This window comes from Myotis yumanensis, unplaced genomic scaffold, assembly GCF_028538775.1.
Source record: "Myotis yumanensis isolate MYYU_CA2020_CCGP unplaced genomic scaffold, mMyoYum1.0.hap1 SCAF_18, whole genome shotgun sequence".
Taxonomy (NCBI): domain Eukaryota; kingdom Metazoa; phylum Chordata; class Mammalia; order Chiroptera; family Vespertilionidae; genus Myotis; species Myotis yumanensis.
In genome coordinates this window covers 33,912,211-33,926,696 of record NW_027223769.1, presented here as the reverse complement: position 1 = coordinate 33,926,696, position 14,486 = coordinate 33,912,211, and the positions used below count along the sequence as shown (strand labels likewise).

Sequence of the window (14,486 nt, the reverse complement as noted above, 5' to 3'; positions counted from 1 at the left end):
ATGGCCATACATAGTCCGGCCAGTGCGGTGAAGGGGGCTCTGTGTGAGGAGAGCGCGTTACTGTCTTTCTCGGGCTCCAGGGCACTTCGCTGACACCCGGCACCGAGGGGAGAGAAGTTAACCCGCTTTCTGGCTCCACAAGGGCATCTTTCATCCACAACAGACTCCAGATTGGAGGGAAGACCTCGCTCCACAGTGGCCAGAGACAAGCGGCTCTGTGAATCCCCGACGCCCCCCGCTTTTCTGAGGCTCCCCCTGAAACCCAGAAAGCTCCGGACACACATGGAGTCTAAGGCAGGGATGGAAGCACGGAGACTCGGACAACACTCAGATGTGACTTGTTGACCCTGAAAGAGCAGTCACCTGGTCTGTACGCCGGCGGCTCGCAAAGGAGAGGGCGGCCCCCAGGGGGAAGGGGCTCCAGTCTGGTCGTTAGCAGGAGACAAAGGGCCGAGTAGTATGAGCTGAGCCCACCTACGTGCCAGGCAGCGAACGACTGAGGGGAAGTGGAACTGAGCCATGAGGTAGGGAGGGGCACCTTCGTCCACCCTCCCCTCCCGCAGCCCCTGCCCCCTCGCAGACTTGGCCGTGCTGGCCGGGAGCAGACTGAGGAGGACGTGGAGCAGGTGCCCTCACCATTTAACTGCTCAGAAGGCAGGGCACTGCGTGCTCTCACCTCTCATCAGAGCCGAAGCGGCTCCGCCCACCATCCCGGCCTCTCCGGGTGGAAGGGAGAACGCAGTGTCTAGGATGGCCCTTCGTTCCTTTCGACTTCCACGTTTCTATTACATAAATGTTACCTTTCGAAAAATATTCTTCAGTGTCCAACAAAGCATCCAGGGGGTACCATAACCATTCTCTCCAGACGCAATCACTGTGCTGTGTGTCCTTCAAGGTCATCTAGGTGCATCTACATGTGCTCTGGTCTGCGCCCCAACTGCTTCCCCAGGCATGATCACATGTAGAGCGGTGGCTAAGGGTTTCACGTGCGTAAATTAATTACCTGTCTAAGCGAGCACGCCCCAGAGTGAGTGTGAGTGGCACATGCTGGGAGGTTTCAGTTCTCACGTGATTTGTGCTTAAAGAAGCCGCTTTCCCCGAAGCCCCCAAGTCCAGGCAGGTACTTCCTGTGGAGCCTGAGTGGGGAGGTGGTGCCCGCTCCAGCGCTGGGGGCGCTGCTGGCACAGAGGCAATCGGACTAGATGTGCTTTGTCTTCAGTGACTCGGGACCCAAGCCCGAGAAGGTGCCCCTCTCAGTCCTGCACCATTCCTGGGTTTTTCCACTTGTTCATCTTGAAAGTTGTTCCAAGTCAGTATCTATAGCTCAGTCTTGTTCTAAGCACTCACTGCCAGCTACTGCACAGCACGAAGGTATGGGCCTGTGTTTGGAAAGAGTTCTATTTTCATACCACAAAAAAAAGAGAAACGTCACCATTCAAAAAGACACAAACTAAGAACAAATGTACAAACCAAGAATATAACATTTTATTCATTTCCAGATTATGAGTATTACAAGCATATACATATATTTAGATAATATATAAAACAAAGAACAAACCGTAGAAAGAGATTTTGGTCTGAAATGGACACCTTTAATTCTGTAAGCTCGTGGGAAGGTATCTCCCACGCGCTGGGGTGGCAGCGGGATAAACGCCAGGAGCCCCGCATCCCCACTGTACTTACGATGCGTTACGTACGGCATGGTCACTGTGTCCGCGACAAGGGACACCAAGGAGCAGACAAAAGAACCACAGCACAGTGAACTAATAGAAATATTTGTTTTTCTGCATTGTCCTCCAGATAGTTTCCTTTAAAACTAAGAGTCGGGTCCAGGGTCTATCCCTTGAGTTGCATTCCAGTTATTGCTGAAGGGGAAAAAAAGAGGCATCGATTCAAGTTATCAGAAATAGATGGTCAGGGCCCTGATCCCCCAGCTCTGTGGCACGCAGGATGCTGAGCTGCAGGAAATGCACACGTCAGCAGCAGCAGGCAGGTAGCGCTGCCATCGTGTCAGAGGAGAGAGCAACGGGCTGATAAAGAGGTTCCATGGGCCCTGGCCAGTTTTTCTCGGTGGTTAGAGTGTTGGCCTGTGGATCAAAGGGTCAAGAGCACGTACCTCAGTTGCGGTTTGATCCCCAGCACTGGTCGGGCATGTGCGGGAGGCAACCAATTGATGTGGCTCTCTCACATCGATGATTCTCTCCCCCTCCCTGCTCCCTCCTCCCTCCCTTTCACTCTCTCTAAAAATCAATGGGAAAAATATCCTCCGGTGAGGATTTTTAAAATAGTGGTTTGATGGGTACCTGTGACTCCCTGCACCCCGAACCCCCAGGAGGGGCAGGATCACCTGTGGAGGTGGAGGAGCACAACAGAACCTTCCAGGCTCATTCCTGACTCGGTGCTGACAGCAGGAAGACTTAGGTCTTAGATGGGAAGGCACCCCATTCTCCAGGCCAACGCAGAGCCCTTTCCAGGACACAGCCTCCCGACCCACCGCCTGGCCTTCCTCGGGGGTCCGGGCTGCTCACCTTCCCCTTGTTCTGAACTGGGAGGTAGAGTTTGAACTCCGCTGGCAGTTCATCTTCTGAGTACAGTCTGTCTGAGAAGTAAACCCGGCGGATTCGGCAGTTGGCATGGATCTGTGGATGCCAGGCTTATTTTGAGAAACTCAACGTGACTGTCCTTCCTCATCTCCCGGTCCTCCTAGAGCTCCCCCACCCCACGGTGCTGTCCAAGCGTCATCCCCTGGGGTGGATTCTGACAAGAGGGATTTGCTCGCCATATTCTCCCGCTATCTCTGAGCAGAACCCCCTGCATTGGGGGCCTGATCCAGAAACCCACTCTTCTGTCACGTGGACCCAAGCCAATGACAGAGCCTCCCCCGTCTCACGTGGGCTCCATCTGGAAAGGGCCTGGCACCTGCACTCTCAGGGTCTCGATGTAGTTGGTGCCGTACGCCCGCCGAGTGAAGTCGGACAGGTTGAACTGAATCTGGTTCCAGCCGTCATCCAGCCGCATGGGCATGGTGCAGATGAAGGGTTTCACCCGGGTGGTGCTCTGGTAGTTACTTGCCCGAAATCGCCGACGCACATTTTTGTCGTCTAGTACCTGTGAAATGGAGACAAAAGTCACGCTCCCTCCACCCCGGAAGAAGCTAGCAATCTGGGTAAGGCAAGGACCTGAACTTGCACAGCCCTGATTTCCAAGGCTGAGGCCCAAGGGAGGATAAACAGACCAGACACAGGTCACACTGGATGCAGATGGCCTGGAAGGAGCAAGTTTATCTTATTTGTTGCCAAGACAACACCAGCTGCTTATGACATATGACACACCCACCCACCAGGCTCTCAGGCCATAGAATGACTTCATAAACATTCTTCCCTTTGAAAATAAAAAATACTAGAAATAGCCTGGCGGGTGTTGCTTAGTGGTTGAGCGTGGACCCATGCACTACATGGTTCAATTCCAAATCAGGGCACATGCCCGGTTACAGGCTTGTTCCCCAGTAGGGGCGTGCAGGAGGCAGCCACTAGAATAGCAACCAACAATAACTCAGTATTAAACGGTTACTCCCCAAATGAACACTGCTCTAACCCTTAAGTTTTGAAATCTTATCGCTATAGTTAAATTTACTGTTTCTTTAAAAACTCGGCATTAAATTATGATTACTAATACCAAATGTATGTCAAAATAATAAGGGCTGAATCAAGTTTACGACACAGGCAGAAAAGAAGACATTTTCCTACAGGCTGATGGGACACCTCTCTGGCACAGCCAAGAACATGTACATTCATGTGCGCACACTTACCTGTACTTCAAAAGTAAAGTATTTCTTCAGGTTTTTAATAATCATGACAAGGAATGGAAGTTTAATTCCCAATGTCTTCTTTGGGTCTGCAGGGCACGTGATGTATGTGGTGCTGTAGAGAAGGAAATGCCAATAAACACACTACTGATCCTTTCCTCTCTGTACGCACAGCAACAACCCACAGCCCAAGAGGATAAATCGAAAGGCAGATCTACAAATTCCAGACACATCAGCCAATGAAGCCCTCAACCCTTAAGTCAGCTAATGTTTTAAAAAACGCTGGACTCTGGCCCTGGCCAGGTGGCTCAGTTGGTTAGAGCATTATCCCATACACAAAGGGTTGAGGGTTCGATTTCTGTTTAGGGAACATAATTGGGTTGCAGGTTCGATCCCCAGTCAGGGCATATACAGGAAGCAACTGATGTTTCTTTCTCACATCATTGTTTCTCTCTCTCCCCGCCCCCCCTTCCTCTCTCTCTAAAAATCAGTAAGAACATATTCCCGAATAATTAGAAAAAAAATGCTGGACTCTGAAACAAAAGCTCAACATAGGACTAGACACCAACAATAAAATACCTGAAAAGCAAAACCAGACCAGTGAATCTGAGGCAGTCCTTCCAGTAAGAGAAGATCTAATTCTGGTCTAAGAGAACCAACAAATGACAGCCAAAACTAAGACCATTTTGGCACCAAAACCCACAATGGCCACCCCCAACATACACACACACCTTGGTTAAATATTAATAATATCTAATATTTGCACAGCGCTTAACATGTGCTAAGCAGATTCTACTAGTAAGTGTTTTATCCACATTCACTCATTTAATCTGCACAATAACCCTTCAGGAAAGATGTACTGTTATTATCCCCATTTTACAGATGAGGAAACGAAGACCAAGGAGACTGAGTAACCTGCCAAGGTAAACTCTAAGCAGCAGAGCTGGATGCACACCAGGTGGCCTGACCAGACAGCCTGTGCCTTTCACCTCCATGAGGCACCGCCTCCTTGGACAGTGTCTCTAGGAAAACAGAGTTCAACCGACCTGACATTTGTTCCTTCAATCTCTAGCACCAGGGACTGGATGTCATTATCAGTGATTCTTTTGATGTGGCCATTCCGTACCTAAAAGGAAGAAAATTAAACTGGTTAGTACTGAAATATTTGGCAACAACTTTAAGATTATGAATGGGACCGTTTAAAGAAAACCACAGTGGCCCAGAGGGGGACAGCACGGAAGTCTGTGACATGCTATGTTGAGTTTATGTGTAAGCAAACCAGGCTATTACTGCTATGCCGGGTCCCATCAACCACCACAGGAATCACAGGGGACTCAGCAACCTATAAATCAGGATAAATTTCTTCCCGAAGAAATCAGCTCCATTCATTCAGCTAACATTTAATGAGTTGCTACTATGCATTAGAACATTCATATACATTCTCTCACTTAATCCCTCCCACACAACAAAAATCACAAGACAGGTGGCACTGTTCCCACTTACACATGTGGACAGACACCAGGGAGTGCAGATGTCAGCTCCTAAGTCAGAGGCCAGGACTGCCGACCAGGCCGGCCACTGCCCCAGGCTGCCTCGCTCTTCTTCAGCCAGAAAGGCAGGTGCCGAGTGTCACTGAGGAGGGGCAACCAGAACATGAGCGCTACTCCCCCAGGTTTACTCCTCCTTCACGCTTCCGTACCTTCTCTCCCCTGAGTTTCTACTTTTTCAAGTATGAACTCAAGTCCCATCTGTGCCCCACACAGAAGCCTTCATTAGCATTTCCAGCCCACACTGACCTCTCCGACTTGTTTTCCTGGCTTAAATAGCCCACACTACACAATCAAGCTCTTCATCCTACATTGTTTTGTATTGTTTGCTGCATATGTGGGAGGTATATGAGGGGAAGGAATCAATATTCGATACAGGTGCCTCCTCTCAAAATATTTAGGAAAGAAGAATTACCTTCAAGCAATCAACTCTTAAGCACCTAATATGAACAGAGCAGAGATGTGCAAAGATACCTCAGAGACAGGGCTGGACTGCTAGGGCTGAACATATTAACACATGAAAAGGATCAACCAGCTTTAGAGCAGGACTCATCAGAAAGACAAATGTGGTCTTTTTCTAGGGACGGTGAAGACAGGCTGTGTTGGGCTGTTTGTCGAATTCAATAATTGTTCATTTGGCTTCCCATTAGATTCCCATAAGGGAGAGAACACAGTGTCCAGTCCGTCTGATAGATGTATTTTTCTTTTTTTTGTTAATCCTCACTTGAGGATATTTTTTTCCCACTGATTTTAAGAGAGAGTGGAATGGAGGAGAGACAGAGAGAAACATCGATGAGAGAGACACATTGATTGGTTGCCTCTAGTAAGCGCCCCGACCAGAGCTGGGCATGGAACCTGCAACAGAGGTACGTGCCCTTGACCGGAATTGAGCCCCTGACCCTTCAGTCCACGGGCCAATGATCTAACCATGAACCAAACCAGCTAGGGCTAATAGTTGTCTTTTTCACCATAAGTTATTAATAATATGTCATCCTATTTTTAAACATCAGTCTCTGAGCTCTGTTACTGTGAACTTGATCCACTCGTGGTGTGCTTGGCGTTGCCCAGGTGACATCTGCTATCACTGGCCATCTTTTTCTACAAGTTGCAACTGAGTCTTATCTTCTCAAAAAAGTGTAAGCTCAGGGGTAGGGACCAAGTATTAAGCATCATTTGTATCGTCTACAATGCTTAGTACTGTGCTAGGCATACAGTAAGCACTCACATATTTGCTGACTTCTGGACTTTGTCACTCTAAGAGCTGGCACATATGAATAGTTTCAAGAAGGATTTTAAAACATTCCTGGATAACATATCCACCATGAACTACTAACAGGAAGCCAGAGATCCTGGGTGCATCACACCACAGAGCCAGGAGGCTGCCAGCAGGAATGCTTTCCCACAGATCATCTTTTGGGGCCACTGTCAGAGACAGACTGCGGGGTGGACGGGCCCGATCTCTGCCAATGTGGCATTTCTTGGTTCTCAGGGCACAGACGTCACATTGAAGTGCTTCTCAAACAAAGCTGCTGACATCCAATGCCCTCCTGCTTCGGATTCTAGGCCTCGTTCCAAGGGAGATTAAGAGCACAAAGGCATGGATCTGTGCAGCATATGCCACCACTGCCCACCTCATCCCCACAGGAACCCTCCCATCCAAGTGGCGATAGTCCTCTAGTTGCTGGCCCACAGCTGCTGGGGAAAAGCAGGAGGTGTTGGTGAAGGAGGACTTAGTCAGGAAATTATTTCCAAATCACGTGATGATAAGAGCTGGCAGTATTCTAACAAGATGCAAACACCAATTCTGTAACATACTGCTAATTATTCCCTGTAATCTAGCTTCATTCTTTCCTTAAAAGGTACTAAGGCAATACTCAAACAGATGATTAAATTGAAAGGATTAAGTATTTAGTAGTGCCCATGGGCTACTATTGCTAAAGTGCAAATTGTTGCAATTTACCCAACATTGTTTGAAAGCACTGGCCTCAGATCTTACATCCCCAAGGCCTCTCAGGCCATCCCTCACTCCAGGCCTAGGGGGCTTCACAGGGCGGGAGCGTTAGGGAAGCTGCCTCTATCATCTCAGTGTTGACTTTCAATGACTTCCTAAAGGGAACTTTCTTTCAGCCACATAGCAACAACCACACTCGCAAACTTATTTCTTACAAAATTAATGAATGTGGCCCCCAAACAAGAGAACTCAGGGGAACCAAGGCAGTTTTTTTGAAGGAATGCCTATCACTCTCGAGTTTTAGCCTGGCTGGTGGTGAGACAAGCTAAGTAGGGTTTTGCTCAGGCCTCAAAGAAGAAAACACAGTATTCTCACATCCCAAGCTGCCAGCGCTATGAAATCAAATTATGTTGATCTATTAGTGAATGATTTTTTTCCTTTATTGAAGTTCAAGGGCTGCAAATACAAACTCACGGGGAGAAAAGAATGGAGGTTGATGGAGATGCGATTAATCAGAGATGTGAGCACTGAGAGGGTGCGAAACCTCCCAAACCTCTTCTCTGGGCACTAGAACTAGGATGGAAAGGGGAAGGAGTGTGGGCAAGCTTCCTAACCCCCTGGCAATCTGGCTCATGTCTACTGCAAGGTCTTCCAGGAAGCAACCCCCTCCTCAGTCCCGCTTCTGACCAACACTGATAACAAGACACACGGCCTCAGAAAGCATCAACTTCCTGTCCTCAGCCCCTTCCAGGTCAGAGGTCGCTCGGCAGGCTGGCTTTGAAATGAAGATAAGATGAGCCGGTCAGCATTTACTGCTCATGGTAGAAGCAGGTTTTCTTTTACTTCCCTCTCTAAATTAGAAAGTGCCAATTATTTGTGACATTAATTCTTTTTTATTTCAAACATATCCCCACTATCAAAGTGTGGCCTACACGTTTTACTCCCCCCAAATAAATAAGTAAATAAATAAAGCCAATCTTACAGTTGTTCAAAGTTCATGAACTCCCCAAGCGATGAGCTGGAGGCACTTTAGGAGCCTCAGCACCCAGGCAACTGACAAGTGCAAGTCAGAATGGTCCTCAGCCTCTGCCGACTCCGGGAAGGGCACCATCCAGCCCTTCTTGCAATCACTCTCCCAGGCTTTCCATCGTTGCTGGGGCAACTAATAAGCAACACTGACTTAAGCCCCAGGGAGGAGGGTCAAGCTGACGGGGAAAATACTACTGGGAGGAAGCTGGCCAATGTTCTCTATTTCTACAGGTGCGTTAAAAATAACACAGGAGTGGTTTCCATTTCCTACCCCCCACCCATTTCTTTTTTTTTTTCTGGTTCCACCCACTTATCCTGGCAGACAGCTGAGCCCCCAGCCATCTGGTATCCTAGTCTAAGTGACACATGTTCCAATTTACAGTAAGCCATTAGCGCTGTCCGTTTCAGCAAAACCAGCTCTGCTAGGGGCTGGGCTCCCTCAGAAAACGGGCAGAGGGAGACCTCTGTGGGGAGAGTTGGGCATAGCTCCGACGCAAGGCCTTGGCCTCCCAGGCTCCAGTGGGTCACTTCGCAGGGCAATCAGACAGCAGCCAGGCAACTCTGGGCGCGTGCAACAAACCCTGAGCTAAAGTAAGGGCAGTGGTATGCGCTGTTAACCAGTATCTTTGTAACAGCGCCTCCACAGGGCAAGCGTCACTAAAATCAGGCCTTTGCCCAATTATAGGAAAAGCTATTACTCAGAACAATGGAGAACACCATCAGACTGACCCAGGGAAAGTCTGAAAAAAAGAGTTTTCCTACCTTCACGTCCGAGTGCTGTCAATTCTACTACTGGAAATTGTGTCAGTTTAACATGGACCAACAAGGTTCATTCATTAGAAGCTGGGACGTGGGAGCTTCTTTCTGGAGACTTTGTTCACTTTTTAAATTAGGAACAGGGAATGGGAATCTAATACCATCCAGCAACAGCCACAGAGACTCTGGTTCTAATATTTAGCTTAGGAATAGGGGAGGAGCAGCAGCTGAGAGAGAGCCGAGGTGAGAGGAGACAGACAGAGAAGCCTGTAGGAATTAACATTCTCACCTACTAGGCTTTTAGGATATTACCAGTGAGGACTGAGAATGATGTGTTACACAGGCAATCAGTAGGAACAAAAGCTCCTGGTATTTTCTTTACAAACCAGAAGTAATGTTTACAGTACACATAAGAGTCTTTTAATCAATGTAATACTTACTAGGCCCAGAAATTAAGGAAACCTTAAGAAACCCCTAATTTCTCCTAAGCTCTTGGTTTGAAAAATTGCAAAGCTTATTAGAAAGGAATAATAAGTCTAGCCAGGAATACAGATCATAAGAAGCTAATTTCTATTGCCTAGCTGGTTTGGCTCAGTGGATAGAGCGTCGGCCTGTGGACTCAGGGGTCCCAGGTTCGATTCCAGGCAAGGGCATGTACCTTGGTTTCGGGCACATATCCAGTGGGGAGTGTGCAGGAGGCAGCTGATCGATGTTTCTCTCTCCTCAATGTTTCTAACTCTCTATCCCTCTCTCTTTCTCTCTGTAAAAAAATCAATAAAATATATTTTTTTTTAAAAAAAGAAGCAGCAGCTAATTTCCAGTGTGATTGAGGACCCTGGCTGGGTAGCTCAGTTGGTTAGAGCATCATCCCGATACACCAGGGTTTTGGGACGATCTATCTCCGGTCAGGCACATACAAGAAGCAATGGAAGAGTGCATAAATAAGTGGAACAACAAATCAATGTTTCTCTCTGTCTCTCAAAACAATACATTAAAAAAATTTTAAAAACCAACTGTGATTCAGTATGATGAAAAGGAAGGAGAAATTCTGCAAGGGGACAGAAATTAACCCAAGGGAGTGCTTGTAAGCTGTGGCCTAGACACTGAAGTAGAGGTGGAGGCACAGGTCCCAGCAGAGGGACCAGCAAATACAAAAGCTTGAATGAAGGTGAGAGAGAACAGGGCTCCTTTCAGTTCAGTAGGTTCAATAGACGGGAGTCCAGGACAGGTGAGCCAAGGGCAGGTGAGCCTGGAGAACTAGGTAAGCAGGCACTAGACCAGTGATGGCGAACCTTTTGAGCTCGGCGTGTCAGCATTTTGAAAAGCCCTAACTTAACTCTGGTGCCATGTCACATATAGAAATTTTTTGGTATTTGCAACCATAGTAAAACAAAGACTTATATTTTTTATATTTATTTTATATATTTAAATGCCATTTAACAAAGAAAAATCAACCAAAAAAATGAGTTCGCGTGTCACCTCTGACACGCGTGTCATAGGTTCGCCTCACTGCACTAGACCATGCTAAGGGTTTTGGACTGGGAAAGCCATGATATAACGATTAAATTACGTATCCTGATATCAGAAGTCTGGGCTTCCTATTCCTCAGCATCTGAATACTGAGCTCAAATATAAACTTTTTTACTCTTGAGCAAACCCCTCCGTTTCCTGCCCTATTTAATATTGCATGCTATAACGCTGTTGCTAAGCATTTCATATACATCTTCATTTCATCTCCATAACGAGGAGAGAGGGGGGGCATTACTGTAAGATGAGAAAACTGAGGAGTTAAGCACTTGCCCAAGGTCACTCAGCAGAGGACCTGAGACAGACCAGGCCACAAATCCAAGGAGCCTGATCACACTCCAGCACTGGGGTTTCAAGGTCAGGGACTACTCCTCCCCTTTAGGAACTTGTAGTCTAGAGGGAGATACCTCACTTACGCTCTCAATGAAATAATGTTTAAGTTGAGATCTGAGGGATGAGAAGGGGAGAGGGGCTGTGAACCTCAAAGAGTGGGATACAAATGTAACCACACCCACAAATACGGAGTTTGCAAATTCACTCCTCACATTCCTAAGGAGACACAGAGCCTAAACAGAAACCAAGCCTAATTTTTCCAAGATTATTCTTCGCAGAAAACAAATCACAGGAATTCTCTCTCCATAAACTCAGGAAGGAAAATAGTAAAATTTTGTGAAATCAAAATAATAATTTGAAAATATGCATTAGAGCCAATATGCTGTACCTACTGGCAAAGGTTGGAATCATTTTGTTGTTGTTAACCCTCTCCCGAGGATATTTTTCCCATTGATTTTTAGAGGAAGGGAGGGGGAGAGACACAGAGAGAGAAACGCTGATGTAAGAGACACATCGATTTGTTGCCTCCTGCACACTCCCGACCCGGAGCTGGGGATGGAGCCTACAACCGAGGTATGCGCCCTTGACTGGAATCAAACTGGAGACCCTACAGTCAGAGGGCCAACACTCTAACCACGGACCCAAACTGGCTAGGGCCAGGGTCATTTCTTGATCAATGTGAACAGTCCTTTCTTTTCTCCATCAAGTTTTGCCCTCATCCCCAGCAGGGAAAATACTTCTCGAATTCTGTATCTCCTCAAATCTACACAATGCCTGTCACTTAGCTGTTGTTCAATAAATCTTTGATAAGTATATCAATTCCCAGGGTTCCCTGGACCAAACTGGATTCCCAACACTCCCTGAGGACTGTATGGTACAGCGAGAAAAGGCACGTAAAACAAAGCCTGTGAATCTGGCCCCAAACTTTCTCTTTTTCTCCCTTTCCTTCCCTTGCCCCAGGGGAAGAATTTTGCTTAAAATGAGTGTTCCTCTACAGCAGCGGTTCTCAACCTGTGGGCTGCGACCCCTTTGGCGGTCGAACGACCCTTTCACAGGGGTCGCCTAAGACCATCCTGCATATCAGATATTTACATTACGATTCATAACAGTAGCAACATTACAGTGATGAAGTAGCAACGAAAATAATGTTATGGTTGGGTCACAACATGAGGAACTGTATTTAAAGGGCCAGAAGGTTGAGAACCACCGTTCTACAGTTTTCTTTGCCAAAATTTACTCCATGTACTCCACCAGTTGATCTAGCAATGTTTTCACATGTGTTTATGTCATTCGGGTACCATCCGACCTCTAGTGGCGTTGTTAAGGGACACAGTGCGCCATGGTTACTTTGCTTCTATGTTCCATGTGTAAACATGTTGACTAGTCAAAAAGCGGCATTAGAAAAATAACTACAGACGAGCAAGCCCAGAAGGGTTCAATGGGCAACTCTAATCCAGGTTCCACGTGACGGAACTGCCGAGGTCCGAGCACTGAATTCTCAGCGTAAGGTCTCCTCCTCCATCGCGTCCCATTCTCCATCTCATTGCCTTACACTGGCACTTGGTTACAATTCCAAGTTCAAGGGGCACACAAGGCCACTCTCCCCATAACTGAGTCAAGCCACAGCTGAGAAGCCTCGCACAGTTCCCAGCTTCCTGGTACCCTGGCTGCGCGTTCTCTTCGCGGAGTCTATGAGATTTGATTCCACTTTGAACAAAAGCACGTACCTGGAACCCTTAGTGACGTAGGAAAAAGGTGAAGGAACTGCTCTCCTGTGCAATACTCTGGGCATGAGCTCTCGGCTGCGGACCACATCCCTGCGGAAGGCGGCGGTGGTCCGGTTCCCACTTATGCACAAGGCCCAGACCTGTTCCACTCCAGTCTTTCAACGACCTTAGCAAAAGGACATTGTGAGCCGCCACCTGGAAGCTGCTCACAGAACGCAGGGCTCCCCAGGGGTCGCAGGCAGAAGGCGGTCCCCGTTCTCTCCCAATCGCCGTGCAGCCCGACACGCTCACCGGCCGGTAAAGGAAGACAGAAAAGTCGTTCCGAGGTGAAATCCCAAGGTCTTGGCTTCACCACCAGGAAACCTCTTACTCCGGTTATTCCGCACGCATTCTCCCCCGGGGAGAGCATGACCACTGTTAGACCCTCAGTGACCAGCCTCCCTCCCGCAGTCAGTGCCAACCTTCCCGTCTATGAAGGAGAGGGTGCAGCCAGCTGACTGTGAGGGAGTTTGCATGAGGAATGAAATGTCAAGGTAACAAAACGCAGACCAATCCTCAGGCTGCCAGACACACATGCCCCCCCCCACTGCACATCTCCAAAGAGTGGACGGGGCCATGGCCTCCTGGGGTCAGTGTCGGGGCCATCCTGTGGATGCCCGGATGCCCGAAGAAAGACCCTGAGGCTTGGACGGGGCTGCGGGTTTATTCATGCCGACAAGACTCCATCACCACCCTGCAATTTCCCTGCTGGAGAAGGCAGGCACTGAGGGGAGGCAGGCCACAGGCCCCCGGTCACCCCGAGTGTGCAGCAGGTGCACGGTCTGACCCTTTGGAATCAGTAGAAGGAGGGGGGTGGGGGGGCAAGCGAAGGAAGCCCAAATAGAACTGGTTCTGGAACAAAAGCTCTGTGTCTGGCCCTGACTGGTTTGGCTCAGTGGATAGAGCGTCGGCCTGCGGACTGAAGGGTCCCGGGTTCGACTCCGGTCAAGGGCATGTACCTGGGTTGCGGGCACATCCCCAGTGGGAGGTGTGCAGGAGGCAGCCGATCGATGTTTCTCTCTCATCGATGTTTCTAACTCTCTATCCCTCTCCCTTCCTCTCTGTAAAAAAATCAATAAAATATATTTTTTAAAAAACTCCGTGTCTGGCGCCCAGCACCGCGCCTGGCACCGGGCAGGGTATCCGTCCACATCAGTGAGATCCGTGAACAGCAGCTGCTTTCATCTCTTCGTTTCCAAAACAACCGCCAGCAAGTGTGTGCCTGCCGGGCCGTGCGAGGCCCTCTGGACTCCGCCGGGTACAGACGGGGACACCCCAGCTCCGAGGAATGGACTGACCAGGTCAAGTCTGCGGCGAGGAACCCCTGAGCGAACCACACAGCTCGGCCCCTGGACACCTAGACCCCAGCCACTCCCACCCAGACGGCCCCCCGGCTGTTGACACGACGCCCCCCCACCCCAGCCCCGGCCTGGCCTGCCCCGGCCTGGCCTCCCCCGGCCCCTGACCTTCTTGTCCCAGATCTGCAGCGGCTTGCTGCCGATGCTGTAGAGGATGGAGAGGAAGCCGCTCTGGAACGTGTTCTTGAACATCTCGCACGCGGCCTTCTCCTCGGCCGCGCCGGAGCGACCTGGCTACGGGCCCCAAGTGGCGAAACAGGGGGGCCGGCCCGGGTTCGAACAAGGGACGCTGAGCGACGGACCTCGGGGTCGACAGCCGCTACCACCACCTGGACTCGGGACGCCACGTCCAGGAGCTTCCGCTCTCACAAGAACGAAGCCGGGCCGGGACGGGAACCACAGCAACTGCCGCCC

General features: G+C 49.1%; 1 protein-coding gene across 1 annotated transcript; it reads right to left on the bottom strand.

Moving 5' to 3' along the window:
- Nucleotides 1-1,463: 1,463 nt before the first annotated feature.
- CFAP20 (cilia and flagella associated protein 20) lies at nt 1,464-14,486 on the bottom strand. Its single transcript, XM_070398342.1, has 6 exons — nt 14,181-14,486; nt 4,852-4,931; nt 3,809-3,920; nt 2,920-3,108; nt 2,529-2,639; nt 1,464-1,865 (listed from the first exon to the last, which is right to left on the bottom strand). The coding sequence occupies exons 1-6, from the start codon at nt 14,262-14,264 to the stop codon at nt 1,860-1,862; spliced, it is 582 nt and encodes a 193-aa protein (XP_070254443.1). The 5' UTR covers nt 14,265-14,486; the 3' UTR covers nt 1,464-1,859.